This window comes from Sminthopsis crassicaudata, chromosome 2 (assembly GCF_048593235.1).
Source record: "Sminthopsis crassicaudata isolate SCR6 chromosome 2, ASM4859323v1, whole genome shotgun sequence".
NCBI lineage: Eukaryota > Metazoa > Chordata > Mammalia > Dasyuromorphia > Dasyuridae > Sminthopsis > Sminthopsis crassicaudata.
Window position 1 is genome coordinate 327,059,200 of NC_133618.1, and position 18,412 is coordinate 327,077,611.

Genomic DNA, 18,412 nt, shown 5'->3' on the forward strand with positions numbered 1-18,412 from the left:
CCTCCTGCTGGTCATTTCTTACCGAGCAATAATATTCCATAACTTTCATATACCACAATTTACCCAACCATTCTCCAACTGATGGACATCCATTCATCTTCCAGTTTCTAGCTACAACAAAAAGAGCTGCCACAAACATTTTGGCACATATATGTCTCTTTCCGCTCTTTAGTATTTCTTTGGGATATAATCCCAGTAGTAGCGCTGCTGGGTCAAAGGGTATGCACAGTTTGATAACTTTTTGGGCATAATTCCAGATTGCTCTCCAGAATGGCTGGATTCTTTCACAACTCCACCAGCAATGTATTAGTGTCCCAATTTCCCCACATCCCCTCCAACATTTGTCATTATTTGTTCCTGTCATCTTAGCCAATCTGACAGGTGTGTAGTGGTATCTCAGAGTGGTCTTAATTTGCATTTCTCTGATCAGTAGTGATTTGGAACACTCTTTGTTTTTCCACTTATATTATTGTATTCATTGTGTATATATTTTCTTATTCTCTTAACTTTGTTTTATTTCATTATAATCTTTCTGCAAGAAGACTTCTAACATTCTATTTTCTGTCTGTTGTTAATAGCAAAAATCCTCAAAAAAACAAAAACAACAACAACAAAAAAAAAATGCCTCCCTGCTTACTTCAGAGATAAGAGTATTTAGGTAAAGCTTATGAAACCTCCTTCTATCCTGAAATAGACAGGAAAGGAGAAGGAAATTCTGGTCAGAGGTTACAGATTATAGTAATGGAAAAGTAAGTGGGGCCAATCCTCAAGCACGTGGCAGAAAAAAAAGGGGGGGGGGGGATGTAATTGGAAGCTGGTTGGAATCCAAAATTTCTTTAGGATTTATATTCATAGCAGATTGGTCTCTCTTCCTATCACATAATACCGGAAATATCAATCTTTTACTACCTAACACCTGACATACCAATCTTTACAATCTCTCTTCATCTTGAGAAGGCAGTGTGATCCACTAATGACTAGCTTTGGAATTTGAGGATATGGGTTAAAATCTTGACTCTGACAGTTTTAGTTGACTTTGAATAAGTCACTTAAAACTCTCTGTGCCTCAGTATCCTCAGAAATAACTTTTGAAATGAGAGAGGTTGGAGTAAATCGTCTCCGGAGTCTCTTTGAGTTCACAATTTATAATTTCATGATTGTTTACTCCTAAAGCACTCTTGCTGTTGAAGCCCACTCCAAGATGGACATCTTCAGTAGGCTGAAGTTCAATGAGTTTCCACTAGCCAGAAGATCTGTTTTTGTTATCCCCATGTGGGCTTGCTAATGATGCCTTTCCCTTTGGTATTGTTATATGTAGTTATTAGATTATATACTGTCAAGATTATAGGATTGTCAAAAGTCAGAAAAAGAATGTCATTTTAGATATTGTTCTTCAGATGAATTGATAGAATACCAGAATGAGGAGGTGATAGTTCTACTATATTATACCTTAGTTAGACTCTGTAGAGCATATTTTATCCAGTTTTAGAAATCTCATCTTAGAAAAAAAAATTGACAAAATGGAATATGGCCAAGGAACTTCGAATCATGTCATATGAAAAGTTGGTTGAAGGAACTAGGGATATGTAATGAAGTAGGCAAGCAAGATCCTGAAGAAGATAATTTGGAAGGAAGTAAGGATTACAATTGTATTGTTTTCTTCTGAGATTTGTAAGTATTTCCGTATTGAATTATACTTATATTTATAAAATAACTTATAAAAAAACCCATTAAGTGGAGGTAAGTTAAGTGCTTATCTGGAATATTATAGAGGGTTCTCATACTTGCTTATTTGAAGTAAAGCTGCTGAGTCCTACATTCTACTTAAGTAGAGTTTAATTAAATGGCCTTTGAGATTGCTTCCATTTCTAAAATTCTGTAGATTAAATAGTATTATTGGGAGGAGGGTTAGATGGTGTACAGGAGGTAATGTAACTTGAGATCTTGACTACTATTTAGTATACTTTTCCAGGGGAAAGGTGCTTCAAGTTCTAAATATATGACTTAAAAATACACTTTTGAAAATGATTTTATGCAAAATAATTTTATTGATAGTGTTTTAAAACAGTATAAAATCCAAGTTTACTCATTGACTACCTCTAATGTACAAGCACATATAAACTCATATTTCACTAGTTTTTCATTCATTAAAAATGACATTTAGTAAGTTATTAATATCATTGTCTATCTGAATTTTGTTGCTTTTAAGTTGTTTTAATTTACATAGTAGTTGTGATAGTTGTAAAGGAGAAATAAGCAGCATGTGATACTTTGTTTTTTTTTCTTTTTTCTTTTCTTTTCTTTTTCTTTTTATTTATTTATTTATTTTTTTTTTGAGGCTGGAGTTAAGTGACTTGCCCAGGGTCACACAGCTAGGAAGTGTTAAGTGTCTGAGACCATATTTGAACTCGGATCCTCCTGAATTCAGGGCTGGTGCTCTATCCATTGCGCCACCTAGCTGCCCCGATATTTTGTTTTTATTCACTTATACAACTCTTCCCATGCTTCTTTGATAGCTTCATAGCAATTGTTTTATTGTGCAACAATATTCAGTTGTATTCGTACATTACAATTTGCACGACCATTCTCCAAATAATTTGTTTTTTTCCCAATATTTTGCTATTAAAGAGAGTGCTATTATGAATACTTTGTACAGATAGATATTGCTTTCAATAATTTCTGTGGGTCCCATAATGGGATCATTTTGTTAAAGAATATGAATAGTTTTGGTAATTTTACTTCCACAATTTAAAGTTGTAAACATATTTTATCATAAAGTCTGTTTGTTAAGTTAGGAATCACCTATAATAAATAAATGGTTTCAAATTCCTCTTAGCAGAGTTTATTTTCAGCTCCTTTTCTAATGTTCTTGGTATTTGGACTAGCTCCTCAGAATGCTTGCTATTAATATTGACCTACCTTCATTCTACGAGGTACTTACTCTCAATAGATAAATGCCAATCACTATCCTCCCCTCTATTACTGCTATTACTTATAATTACTGTTCTTTCCTGTATGACTATATCTATATATATGAGAGTTGCCAGGTCTGTTTAAGATGAAAGCTTTTGAAAAGCAGGACCATTTTTATATAGGGCCTGGTTTGGCATGAGAATATAGTCATTTTTCAATATTCAGAACTTCAAGCATTTATGTGATCTTACTAATAATTTCATTTTCACTTTTGCAGTGAAAGCCTTTCATGGGGCTATATGCAATAGAGAAAAAAATGAGGCAAGATTTGCAAGTTTGTGAAATGTCTAGTATCCTACTAAAAGTTTCACTGGTCTTGTTCACCATGCTATTGTAAAGAGTTTCTCATGTATTCAGTGCACATTTTCATTGTCTTTAAAAACTCAAATTTTGTTTTGCAATTATGCCTCTAAAGCACAGTGAGAGACTTTGGGGCTCTAAATCCAAGTATGCAAAGTCAATGATGAGAATTAGTGAGAAAATAAAGATTTTAGATAAACTTTGTGCTGGCATATTTGCAGCTGCTTTTGCCATTAGTTTGGTGTTAATAATTTGAAGGTTTATTATTTCTGCAAAAAAAGAAGGAAAGTACTAGCAAGAAAAATGTTTATCATTTTTTGTGTCCTGAATTTTATGGATTATTTCATGGTTACAATGGAAGAAAAAGTGCATTTTGTCACAATTAATGTTTTGTTGTAAAGAACTATGTGCAAAGAAATGTATTTATTTTCAGCAGTCTCTAGTTAAAGATTAGTTTTCAGCAGTCCTGAAAGCCTAGTCTTTATTTCACATAGGTTCAATGTATCAACATTAGTAGTTTTTGTGTGTGTGTGTGTGTGTGTGTGTGTGTGTGTGTGTGCTCTTTTCTAGGAATATTACCCCAGTAAAAGCTAAGGACTGACTATATGTGTTTTATTAATGGCTTTTTGTTTTTTACATTGGCCATCTCCCTCCAGATTTTTGTCCTATCTAAAAGAAAAGCGGGAATTAGATTTTCAGATTTGAAATTTCCCCTCTTTTATACCTATTTTTGTTTAATAATGGTTATCCCTAGAGGCCAGATACAATGAATTTTATACCTTTTTCTAGCTCAAGGCATTGTGGAATCATGATATTTAAAGTTTTTCCTATGTTTGCCAGGTAAAAGATATGGAGAAATTTACTAACAAGGCCTAAAAGTTATAGTTAAAGGAACTTTTAATTTCTGAAATAATGAAAAAATATTTAGAATAAAGTTTAAAATTCTAGATTGGTTTAAATATTTCATCTTTTGATAATTTATATGTTGTGTACTTGATATAAATTGCTGAGAATCTTTTGTTGTCTCCAAAATATTTCTTGAATAGATTCCCTTCTCTTTATTCACTCAATTAGTCCCCTAATCCAAGCCCTATCATCTCTTATCACAATCACTGTTTCCTATATCTACACAGTTGCCAATGTAATTTTTCTAAAATGCAGACCTGTTTCATTGTTTTCTCCAATAAGCCCCAGTGGTTCCTTGTTATCCCACCAATCTCTTCCGTATTTAAGGTTCTTCATTTTACCTCCCATTCTGAAGTTCTATCTACACTGGCCTATTCATCATTACTCACACATATTATTCCACAATCTAATTTGTACCTTTGGATTGCACATTCCTTATAGCTTCCCTACATTCTTAGTTAGATCCCCTGGCTTCCTTAAAGATTCAGCTCAAAAGCTATTTTTTGCAGGGAAACTTCTACCTAGGGCCTGAAGTTGGATTTGAATTAAGATTTTCCTAACTCCATCTGATGTTCTTTCTACTGCACCACATAGGGAGTATTATTGATTGATTTTATGTAGATAATTGATTCACCTCATGGCTTAACAAATGAACATATATACAAATTCTCTCATTCTGTAAAAATTCTCAAACTTGTCTTATTTCCTATATATCAAATGGATTTTATATAAATAAATTCATATAAATATACTATTTTTGCTATAAGAAATATATATGTAATATACATCTTCAATGAATCAATCAACAAATAATTATTAAGCATTTATTATATGCCAGGCACTGTGGTAGGTCTACAAATATAACTAACAAAACAATTTCTAATTTTAAGGAATTCATATTCTGGAGTGGAGTTCAGGGGGGAAAAACATGTACACATATAAATATATACAGAATAAAAAATTAAGGAAACAAGGTTTTTAAAAGAGGGAAACCACTAATAGTTGAAATTCTTTGCATAGGAATTGATACAACCACTACCACCACTACCAACAAGGATGCTTGAGCAATTCTGTAAGGTAGAAGTAAGGAAGAAGTGCATTCCAAGGAAGGGAAATGGTAATTCAAAGGAATCTTTTGTGTGAGGAACAGGTAATCCCCAATCCTTCAGCAATTCAGTTAAAGGGTTGTTTCAACAAGAAACTTGGGTTTCTAGTTTTGAAAAGAAATTCAGGCTCCTCTAGGAGTCTGAATTAATACTCAGTGTTGTAGTATAATCCTTGTCTCAAACTGGATGTTTTATCAATATGTTGCCATCTGGGGAAAAACAGTATGCTAACATCTGAGCATAAATGTGGGATGATACATAGACTATCTAGTAAAAGTGAAATATCTCTTTTTCATTGCTGTTCCATCTGCTTAAATGAAAAAAAACATATTGATTGTTAGGTATATATAGCTTATAGAATTGAAAACATTATTTCTCCAAGGATGGTTTGAGATGCTTCAGGGCAGGAATTCTTTATTGCTATAGACCCTATTGGTAGTATGAAACCAAAGTACCTCTTCTCAGAATATTTTTTTTAATTCATAAAATTAAAAAATACATAGGATTACAAAGGAAATCAATTTTACAGATTCCTTTGGTTAAGAATCTCTATAATGCTATATACTTAGAAATTAGCCTTTACTCAGGAAGACAGATAGGGATGAAAAAATGTTTTTTTAAAAGGAAAAATAAAGTATATAGGTATGCTATGAGAGGCAGTAGATATGATTAACTTTTTAATTCAACAAAAATGCCACAAAGTTTTACTTTGATGCTTATATGTGACTCTGGATTTTTAAGGCTTGTATCAGTTGAATGTAGACTTTGCCAGGTTCTACCATGCTGGAAAGGCTTCAAGCATAGTACTAGAAATAGCTGAATCTGCATTTCAGCTCACTAAGAGAAAGGATTGTTTCATTCTTTAATTTTCTATCATCAGCTCCTCACATAGTTCCAGACACATTGTAAGAGCTTGATAAATTCTTATTAATTGATTGACCAAAAGAAAATTAGAATAAAAAAATTAAAAACAAAAATTAGAAACTGTCAAATGAAGAAAAATAGGAAATCACTGTCAGTCCTATTTGATGCCCTTTTGTTTTTAAAATGATGGAGGCAGAATAGTAGAAAGGAGAAGGGAGAGAGCAAAAAATTCAAACAGTGCCAAGACCATTTTATCACCTAGAAATTGGCTTTTGGTACTCTGAATATGAGATGAATGTACATTGATCAATGAGTGCTATATTTAGGAAGAAATTGTATCAGTTTTGATATTCTATGAACCAAACTTTCCTAAAGGAGGAAGCTGTAGCTAAGCTGAAAGATAGCATAATATTATTCCTTATTGTGGCAAATAAAGGGATTGGTAAGTCCCTTTTGTCATACAACAAAAATTAACAAGAAATGCATTGTAGGACATTTGATGGTGTCATATTTTAGCATCTTTGATAAATGTTTGTGTAAATACGATGATGGAAACAATTGCAGTTTATGTACTATTCTTTTGCAATGAACATAAGTTCTATGAAAATCAAGATTATATTCTACAAATTAAAGCCAACATATTCTTGTTTTACTTTAAATTTTTATTCCTCTCTATTGTTCTTATATCAGATTCATATTAATTATAATCCTATCCTCGCCTGTACTGAATGAATCATCCCTTGAAACAGGAAGAAAAGGAAAGGAAAAATAACCTCATTACATAGCATTGTTGCATTTTTTTGTTGATTCTTCTCCATTCATATTGTTGTTCCCCATAGCACATGTATATAATGTGTTTGTTGCTTACTTCACTTTGCATTGGTACACATAAACTTTTCCACATTTCTTTAATATTTGGCATTTCCTTCACTGCAAAGATATCCCATCACATTGATTTACCATAATTTGTTATTCCCAAACTAGTGAACTAGTTACTGTTGTTGCCAGAAAAATCATAGCTATGAATAATTTGGTGTTTACAAAATCTTTCTACTTAAATTTATGCCTGGTGTTGGGATATCTAGGTCAAAAGCTGTGGGTATTTTAAGTATTTTTGAATCATAATTCCAAATTAGTTTCTGGAATGGTTGGATAGATTTACAACTTCACAAACAAGGTATTAACATTCCTATTCATCTTTTTTGCAGTCCCTTTAATATTGATTGTTTCCATCTTTTATTATCATTGCCAATTTGCTGGGTTGTTGTGATTCACATTTCTCTTAGAGATTTGGAGCAATGTATTCTGTGGTTTTTAATAACTTCCAATTCTTTTGAATAATAGTCACTCATATCTTTTGACTATAGTCATTGGAGAAATGAATTTTGTTTTTATATATTTGTATTAATTTCCTGTATATTTTAAGAAGCAAATCCTTGCCACTAATATTTGATGCACAAATTCCTTCCCTTTCAAGATTTCTCTCTTCCTAGTTGAATTGATTTTTTAAAGTTTTTCTATTTTATGCAAAGAAATACTCTGTTTTATCTTCTGTCACTGATTCTTTTCTATGTTTGGTATCATCACTTTCCCAGGTCTTAACTTTAAAAAAGTATCTGATGTTTTTTTCTAATCATTTTTAGGCTATGGACTTCCATGGAGAAGTCATATATTTTAAACTTATTTTTTAAGTGGTGTGAGAGGCAATCTAAACCTAATTACTAACAAAGACCTCTCTAATTTTTCAAGCAATTTTTGTCAAGTAGGTCTTCTCTAAGTAATTTATATTCTGTTTTAACTTAGATATTGTTAATTTATTTTTGATTCTTCCTTATCTTCTTATTTAATTCATCTGCTATTCAATTTTTATAACCAAAACTAAATAATTTTACTGTTACTGCTTTATAGTATAATAAAATCCTTGGATCTGCTATTTATCCTTCAGCCCTACTTTTTCATTATTTTCCTTAAAATTCTAGATTTTTTGTTCCTCCAAATGAATTTTATTATTTTTGTCTTGTTCTATAAGGTATCAAAGGAATGATAGTTTGATATTATACTAAATCTGTAAATTAACTTAATTTACCATCATTTTTATTATATTTACAGGGCCCTGCCATGAGCAATGAATATTCCTTTGATTATTTAGTTTCACAAATTTATTTTGGTGCTTGTATTTTTATAAGTGCCATGGCATATTGACTTTCGAATGTTTAATGCAATTTGTATTTATTTCAGATAGCATTTTTTATTTTTATTATGTCTTTCTCGATATCTTAATTTTTGTATAGAAGTGACTAGCAATCCTTTGGATGAAAAAAATTAGGATCCAAAAATGATCTTACTAGTAGAATGATTAATGTAATCTAATAAAATGAAATTTAATGTCTAGTGTAAAGTATGTGCTGAAGGGCAATAGAAAAATACTGTTGATGGAAGTAGCATGAAGCATATTACCAAAAACATTTCATGCACAGTAAATTATCCTCAAATTTTAGGTTTAGAACTAGGATTCTAAAGCATTGTGGGAGAACCTTGATGTTTGCAGAGCATTTTACAATTATTGTCTCATTTTATCCTCACATCAATTTTGAGTAATACTATTATTCCCATTTTATAGATGAAGGAACTGAGACAAACAAAGATTAAGTGACTTGCCCTATGTCACACAGCTAGGAGATGTCTTTTAAAACCATATTTAAACTCGAGTCTTCTTTTTCTAGGTCAAACATGCTATCCATTAAGCCATCCAGATGGTTCTAAAAATAATACAGTAATACTCACAGCTTAGTATAGTCCCTACTACATAATAGGTAACTTAATAAATGTTTGTTGATGTGATCTTACCCTATGAGGTAGGTATTGTATGCTAAATACATTTTATAAAGTACTATACATACCTGGAATACTATTATTAAAATTATAACTTAAAATAATTGTAATAATAGTAATAATGATATTTAAAAGCTTCTGGGGAATTCCATGTATTTCCATTTATCCCAACTCTGTGTTTTCCTTTAAAGCTTTGGCTATAGAGGAGCAAAAATATTTATGGCATTTCATTCCTTTATTTCAATTCTTAGGCAGTAAGCAATTGTTGATGTTTTGATTAGAAACACTGAGGGGCTTCCCTTCCCAGATAGAATTTTTTTTTTTTGACTAGGTAAAAGAAGTATTCAGGGGGAGGGGTCATTTCTTTTCTAGCATTAATCACTGAATGGACAAACTGAGACCCGGAAAGACCTTCGCTTAAAAAGGGCGAAGTCTCCCACTGCATCTGAGACCATCTCCAGTTGTCCTGATTTTTATATCTTGTCACTGGGCCCAGATGGCTTTTGAGGAGAGTCTGAGGCTGGTGACTGCACAATCTGCTTCACTTAAATCCAATTTACTTGCAAGTCATATCACCTTCCTGATGTCAGTGGACCTCTGAGAACAAAGGACAAAAAACAACAATCTTAGACAGTATATTGTGCTCATTTGTGCTCTACATGCTTCCAAGCTAGATACCAGGTAATGATCTAAGAACTAAAATTCAAGAATGAAATAAAATTGTTTTCGTTCCTAGAACCAAAGCCCTTGGAATAATTATAGCACCTCTCTTCCAAGATTGTTGTGAAAATCAAATGAGACAATGTGTAAAATGTTTGCCTCACTACCCTTATAGAGCTCTATAAAGCTCTGTAAACTACCTATTATTAGTGTAGAAATAAAAAGAGGTCAGTGAGGATACTTGTGTAGAGGAGTGACAGGATCATCTGTTCACTTTAAGAAGATGGTATTGGCAATGGATCAGAGAAGGGGAAGAATAGAAAATATCAGCTAATAAACTTCTTTCAGTCTACACAAGAAATTTTAATGCTCCACCTTGATTGGGAGCTGTAGAAGTGGAGAGAATGGAAAAGATCCAAGAGATATTTTATGAAGTAGAAATATGAAGAGAGAGAGAGAGAGAGTCCCTCAAATTGGGGAAAGCTGCTTCTTAAGAGTGAATATGATTTGCCTAAATAGGTGATGAGGAGAAAGAATTTCAGTTTCAACAAATATTCATTAGTGTTCCATAAAAAGATACCATGAAGTATTTGATATTGTTCCTTAATGAATGGAACATATTATCTCATTTGGCTGTTAAAATATACACATATCAATAGCTAAACAAGAAATACAAGATGATGTGTTATCTCCTGCAGTGTCCTCTCTGTGAAAAGAAAGCATTAATATGAACATCTGTATCTATTAATGTTTTTCCTTTTGTTCTTCTACTTCAGTCAAATAATATTCCCAGTTATTTAGTTCTCTTCGCAAGCCTGGACAAGCCACACTGATACTAGTACTTGTCTCAGCAGGAACAAAATTAAATGCTCTGAAGGTAGAAGATGGCTTATTATCAAGGTACTGTTTGTTATTAGTGGCCTATTCTATAGCCAAGACCCTTTGCTAGGGTTTTTGTCCCTTCAGTTGGACCAGCTAGTAAATATGGATTCTGGTCCTATTACATATTTGATTAGACCTTCAAGAATCTTTTATGGTCTAGATTCTTATCTCACTCTCTGGCTTTCATTTCACCTGTCTATATCCCTCTACAAACTATTCACTATTTTCTGAACTCATTTTTATTCCTTGCTCCTTGGTGCACTGACTCTAGAGTACCTGTTTGGAATAAGCCAGCTATTCCCTCTGCCATATCTTCAGTTCTCTGAGCTTTGGCACTCTGATATGAGATTATAACTCCCTCAATTAAAATGTTCTTTGGATAAATAGTGGACTGGAGTGAGAAAAGCTTTGTGGTGAATATCATACATGAGCCAAACCTTGAAGAATGGGTAGAATTTTGATAGTTTGAAGGAGAGAAGGAGAAAAAAGGCATTCTATAAAGGCATTTTGAACAAATGTTTTTTACTTAAAATTTTATTGGTATCTTTTATTCCTGAATATATCTTTCTCCCTCTTATACCCAATTAGCCATACTCTGTAACAAAAAAGAGAAACAGACAAAAACAGAGATAAAGCTACAGAGAGACAGACAGGAACAGAGACAGAGAGATGGAGATTTCCAGCAGAAGTAGAAATGCAAATTTTGAATAATTAAAATAGAATTAATAGTTGAATCTCTAAGAATTGATTGGTTCTCTTGAGTGTAAGCACAGAATAGTAGAGAGACCAAGAATCGAGACTTGGAAAGTACCCTAAAGGAGAAGTAGAAGGGGAAAGAAAAGTCTGTCTCATTTTGTAGATCACCCAAACTTTACATATATTTATCTTTTGCTAGAGTACTATGTTTTTATCCAAGAATGTGAATTATTTTAGGAACACTAATTTCTGAGCTACTATAAGAGACCAGATATTTCCTATTTCATATTGCTGGTCAAAATGGACAAATAGGAACATAAGAAGGAAGAACAGCTTTCCAAAGATGCTGACTAGACACATAATCCAAATTAATCTAACAGGAATTTATTAAACAAGGCACTCTGTTAATCCTTGGGGCTCCAAAAAAACAAAATGTAAGAGTTCTTGACCTCAAAGAATTTGTATTCTATAACTATGTTAGGTATGAAGAAGTCTTCTAAAGCACCTTCTCCTTTGAAGGATGGTAGATTGTGAGGGATGGAAAAGGTTGTAGAATAAGGAAAGAAACTTTAGCCACCCATTTCCTTTTCCAGCATACCAAAGACTAAGTGACAGAGGTCTCATGGACTTTTTTTCCTCACAAGCGAAAGTCTGACCATATTAGATCTATTGTGTTTTAGAAATCCCCTCCCTGTCCCTTTACCAAGAAAACCTTGGAAGTTCTGTTGTGGAATCATATTTATTCTCTGTTGACCTGCCGGGCTATTATTAAAGTTCTCTTTTCAAGGACTAGTGTTTGGATGATTGCCGATATGGTACTTACTGTCAATCTTTCCTGAGGCAGCATAGAGCTCTGAGTCTGCCAACAGCAGTTTATATTGTGATTCTCTGTGTTTCCTGCCAGAGCTTTATATTGAAGACAAGGGAGTGACTTGTAAAAATAACATATTTTTGAATTGAGACAAGTTCAGGCAGGAGTGGAGACAGTTAAAAGCTGACCTCTAGTTTAGTCATCTCCCCAGAGAACTCTATTTTGAGAGCTTCTGTTGTATAAGGATGATCAATTCACAAGTGGTTTTGAGAGTGTTTGAAGGGAATTATTAAATTAGCCATAGGCCTCATGTGACCAACCAATTTGAATGCCAGGAGAATTTATAATGTAGTGATCAGTATGTTAATGAGCTATATGGTTGGGGTGAGGGAAAAAAAATTATAAGGATACATTATAATTTCAAAAAAGAAGGATGTGTATCCTATTAAAATAGCTAATGGTCATACTCTGATACTCACTGGCTATCTGACCTTAAGGAAATCCCTAATCTTTCTGGGTCTTAAATGTAGTCATAATCAAGGCATGAATGATGTAGTATATTGGAAATAAATCTGGGAGTCAAAAAATTGATTACAGCATTGTTCTCTATAACCTGAAAGATGAAAAGTAAAGTTTTTAGTTGCTTTTATTTTTTAAACATTTTAAAGAAAACTTTTTTTTAGCTTTCAAAATTCACTTTTATAAAATTTTGATTTCCATTTTTCCTCCCTCCTTTCCTCTCCTTCCTCCTCCATAGGATGGCAAGCAATCTCATATAGATTATACAAGTACAATTATGTTAAACGTATTTCTGCATTAATTTTGTTATAAAAGAAGAATCAGAACAAAAGGAAAAAATCACAAGAAATAAAAATCAGCAAAAAAAAAAGTGCATATAGTATGTTTCTATTTGTGTACAGATTTTATAGTTCTTTAGCTGGATGTGGGAATTGTCTTAGATCATTGTATTACTGAGAAAAATTACTTCTTTTCCCTTCCCTTTCTTTCCACTTTAACCCTGAAAAAATGTATTTGTAAGTCTATCATACTTGATCATCACACAGTGTTTCTGTTACTGTGCACAGTGGCCTCCTGGTTCTGCTCATTTCATTTGTCTTTCCAGATTTTTTTGAAATCTACCTGCTCATCATTTCTTTTAGAACAATAACATTCCATTACACACGTACAATTGGTTCAGCTATTCTTCAATTGGTGAGCATCTCCTTAATTTCCAGTTCTTTATCACCAGAATGAGAGTTGCTATAAACATTTTTGTACATGTGGATCCTTTTCCCTTTTTTGGTGATTTTTTGGGGATACACATCTAGTATTGGTATTGTTGTATCAAAGGAAATGCACAGTTTTATAGCCCTTTGGGCATAATTCCAAATTGCCCTCCAAAATAATTGGGTCAGTTTACAACTCCACCAACAATGCATTAGTGTCCAAATTTTCCCAGAGTATCTCCAGACTCTAGGAGAAGTATCCCTACCTACAATTCTTTCTGATTCCTGGCTTCTCTGCCTTCTGTTAAGCTTCAGTTAAGTCAGCAAGAAGCCTTTTATTTTTGGTCCTTGTTCATGTCAGTACTTTCCCTTTGAGATTATCTTTAATTTATTCTATGTATGCCTTGCTAGCTGTTTATATATAGTTATTTGCATATTGTCATCCCCCATTAGATTGTGAGCTTTTTGAGGAAAGGGGCTGTTTTTGTCTTTCTTTTTATCTTCAGTGCTTAACATAGTGTCAAGCACATAGTAAGAACTTAAAAATGTTTTTTGACTTAGCAATTGGCAAGCTGTTTTTATCACTCCTAACCTATCATTTCTTCATCTGTAAAATTCCTGATAATACTTGGATTATTTCCCCCATGCCTACTGTGTTGAAGAAATTTTTAAAATAAAACTTAAAGCATTAACTATGGAATTCTGATTTGTGTAACGTAACACGTGTTAGTCAAAGAATGTGTGAATTATGTTGTTAGCCAGCTTGTTATATTTCAGGAAAGAATCATAACTGAAGTACAATTTTTTTTTAGTTTTGCTTCTCAGCACTCCCACCTGTCAGTTATAGTTTCACTTGTTCCCTCAACTCTTTGGTATTTACGTGCAAGGTTGGGTTCACAGGGAAAATGGCTCTGAAATTATGGGTGTAATTTACCCTTTTAAACATCAGATAACACATCTGTAATGCATTATGTGAAGTCTACTTTTGAAAACCTTGGAGACAAAAGAAAAAGTACTTTTAAAATAAAACTTCCCCTCCCCTTTTCTCTTTCAGGTGGATCTGGAGCCAGAGGGGAAAGTTTTTGTGGTTATAACTCTTACAGGAAGTTTTACTGAAGGTAAGGGCAGCATTTTAGCAGATTTTCAGCATATCATCACATTTTTGTCACAGTTTAAACTGCATTTTAGAAGACACGTGTACAATACATTTTATAAAATGTTCAATTTTCTCTTTAGATTATCCTGGCTAAGATTTGGATACTTAATAATATAAAGGTGTTCTATTTAAGAAACCAGATGAATTCTTATTTTGTGTTAATTGCAGTCTTAGCTTAGTTATATAAATAGCTAGTTTGTGTCTCCTCTGATTTATTGCTTTCCTACTTTCTTTGTCTTCATTCCTTGTAGTTTTCACCCAAACATATCTTTAAAATTGGTTTCTGAGGTTTTGAAATCTAAACCTCAGGAATTAGCCATATAATTTGGTATATGTAATTTATCTACTAAAGTCCTAAAGGCTAGGTTTTTTGTTTGTTTGTTTTGTTTTGTTTTTACTTTTGGCTTTGGGATCTTGAGTTGTTCAGAACCTGAAAAAAAATGAATATAGTATTCAGTATACCTTAGTAAAATAGTTTGCTTTTATAGTTAATTGTTTCTAGAAGCCTCTTTTAATTAGCTTAGAACATACTTATTTAGCCATGACCTGACATGAATTCTAAAAGTGAAGAGGGTATTGGGAATATGGAACATGGATATTAGTAGTATAAAATATATGGAAAGACCATTTCACATAAAATTCAGAAGGTGGCTTACCAATTAGAACTTGCTTGGTCTTATAAGTCATAACTTATGAAGTGATTTTTTTTTAATTTTAAGACTATAAATTAATAAACTATTTTTCACAAGAGTGGTCTCTTCCCCAGTACTGTCCAAGAGTGACTGTTTTAATCATTCACTCAGCAAATATTGAATTTCCACTCATACAAGATGAGTAAGACATAATTATAAGACATATCGAAGAGGAAATATGATGAAATAGAAGCATAAAAGGATACAAAAATCTGGAAAATGCATTGGAAAAGGTCACTCTTACTACATCTTTTACAGTCTTTATTTGTAGGATGGAGTAAATTGGAGTGAAAATTAATTGAAGAAGAAGTTTTTATCAATTTACAAGCCACCTAATTTCAGGATTGGATGGGAATTCAGAGTTCATCTACTATAGCGAATACTGAACATAACTACCTGTAGGGTTCTTGTCAATCATCTAATACCTCTTGAAGCAGCCCATTTTATTTTGGGACAGCCCTAGTTGTGAGGAAAGTTTACCTTTCAATAAGCCTAAATCTGCCTCTCTAAAATTATCACTCATTGTAATTCTATCCTGAATTGTTGAATGGGCACAAATCAAGCAGGACAAATTTAATATTTCTTCATCCCATTGTTTCTTCAGATTCTTGGAGACTGTTTATACTCACTAAGTCTTCTTCAGGCTAAACACCCCAAGTTTCTTTATCTGTCCTTTATATTTACAGGCCCCTCAGCATTCTGGTTATCCTTATTTGTTCATGTTCCAGTTTTTCAGTGTCTTTCATAAATAGTGGCTTTCGTTACTAAACAGATGAGATCTGTCCAAGATATGGTTCTGCTATTGCAGGACTGTAACTGAGTGTGTGTGTGTGTGTGTGTGTGTGTGTGTGTGTGTGTGTGTGTGTGTGTGTGTGTGTGTGTGTTTTGGTACTACTATGTAGTCTCATTAAAATATCCAGATCTTTTTCACATATATCATCTATCCATACTTTCCCAATTGAATTTTAAAAATCCCAAGTATAGGACTTCATGTAATCCCTATTAAATTTTATATTGTTAGATTGGGTCCATCCTTAATTGGATTCTCCCTGTCACCTAGCATGTTAGCAATGCCTTCCAGCTTTGTCTTATCTACAAATTTGATATGTATGTCATATATATCTTCATCCAGTTCAGTCAGCAAAAGTCAGGGTTACTACATCATAGACTTTCTTTCCTAGTGACATCAGCCCATTAATTGTAACAATTAATTGATTCTCTTCCAGAACTTGTTTTTGGCAAAAACTGTGAATTAGTCAAAGTACATCTTTGGCAACTGCATATCCCTAGTGAGTTTTTCCACCTCTTTCCTCCCCCATGTATATAATGTCAAAATCCCACTATCTTCATGGAAGAGACCTTTGATAAAGAAGAATGAGTAAAACTGTAAACTCATTGCCTGCAAAGTTATAGGGACAAGTGATGGGTAAAAAAAGGAATGTCTCTTAAAAATATTCAGTTTAAAAAAAGAATGCTTGGAATGGGCATGGGTTAGCCTAAAGTAATGGTAAAATTTAAGGCTCTTTGACACTTGTGTGAAATAGATGCTTGGGCTAATATGGTGCCTTTTAATTCATAACTAGCAATTAACTATCCATGAAACTGGTCCTGCTGCCTCTCTTTAATTTGTATGTATTAAGATTGTTGTGCCAAACCTACTTGATGCCATTCAGTGCTACTGCTAGTCTCTATGAATTCAGTTTCTTCCTTAAAGTCAAGGGGTAGAATGTGGCAGGTAAACACACCCACAGAATTGCGAATGGGACTGTTCATTTAGTGACAACTTCAGAATTTAGTGTGAACAAGTTTTAGCAAACTTGGCAAGGTTTACGTTGCTACTGTTGACACTTTCACAGTGATCTCAGTTGATTTATTATCTTTTGAAGTACTGCTTAGCAGACTGCTTTGAACTATGTGGACCCTAAAAGCTTACTGGGTACTTTTTAGTTTTGGTGGATTGACTTTGGAACACTTTTATATCTGCGTGTGTATATGGATATATGTGAATTTTATCTCTTAATAGCTGCTGCTATTATCTCTCATTTTAAAAAAAAATATTGCTCTTCTTGTTTTTACTTCTCATTCTGCCCATATATCTTCTCATATAACAACATTGCACACCTACAGTTCCCCACTTTTTAATGAAAAGAAGGAGGTGTATTTTTTCATCTCTTTCATGGGCCAGCTTGATCAATATAATTACCCACCATTGTATTTCACGTTATTGTTCATTTCATGCATATTTTTGTAGTTTTTATGTATAATGTCTTCCTAGGTCTTCTTACTTCACTCTTAAGTAGTTCAAAAGTCATAATGTTCTCATATTGACCATTCCATTTGTTTACCATAATTAGTTGAGCTCATCAATTTGCTAATCAAGAAGAACCCATTTTGTTTACATAAAACTACCACAAAATGAATATGAATGCAAATTGTGCATATGTCTAGTTGTAATGTATGACTTTTCTGCCTTTGACCTCTTTGGATTATAAGCTTTGCAGTGGTGGGGCAGCTAGGTGGCACAGTGGATAGAGCATCAGCCTTGAATTCAGGAGGACCCGAGCTCAAATCTGATCTCAGACACTTAACACTTCCTAGCTGTGTGACCCTGGGCAAGAACCTTAACCCCGGCCTCAGAAAAAATAAAATAAAATAAAATAAGCTTTGCAGTGGGGTCAAAGACATTATTTCTCATTCTCCAAAGCTACACCCCTTTCTCTTGATACTGAATAGAGTTGTGCTTCAGAACACACTGAGCTACTAACAGAAATTATTGAGTACTCTTGTTTTCTGTCTGTCCAACTTTCTACTCTTTGGGGATGAAGATACTGAGCTAGGTCATATGAAATATAAGGGATAACATTAAAAATAACTTCAGAACAATTTGGAATGAAATTGAAATACCATATAAATGTTGAACTTGTTTAGAAAAATGTCAGTTAAGTAAGGATGAGTAGGAAGTTTTTCCGCTTTAGCCATAGTGTTCCCATTTATAGTAAATGGCAGATCAATCACAACTTATTACCAAAAGATTGCTTTAAAAGTGATGATTTGATGATGTGATTAGAAGACAATAAAGTAGTTGTTTTCCAAAAATTTTTCTAACCTAAAAACCTCAATATAGGAGACATCCCAGGGATACATACATAAAATAAACATTTTATACTTCCTTCACTTATTCTATATCCTTTTTACAATTGAGGTTGGTCAAAACTTGTCTCTCAAGCTGCTGATGGTGTCCCTTCCTTTACTCTCTTAACTGAGAACTTCACTTCATACTTAATTGAAAAAAATTGAGGTGACCTGCC

General features: G+C 33.1%; 1 protein-coding gene across 3 annotated transcripts in view; it reads left to right on the top strand.

Moving 5' to 3' along the window:
• The window catches only part of PRKCH (protein kinase C eta), a 276,978-nt gene that overhangs the window by 79,767 nt on the left and 178,799 nt on the right, over positions 1–18,412 (top strand). For all 3 annotated transcript variants that reach the window (XM_074290306.1, XM_074290305.1, XM_074290304.1), the window contains exon 2: positions 14,311–14,374. In XM_074290306.1, coding sequence (XP_074146407.1) covers positions 14,311–14,374 — 64 coding nt within the window. The remainder of the gene's footprint in view (positions 1–14,310; positions 14,375–18,412) is intronic.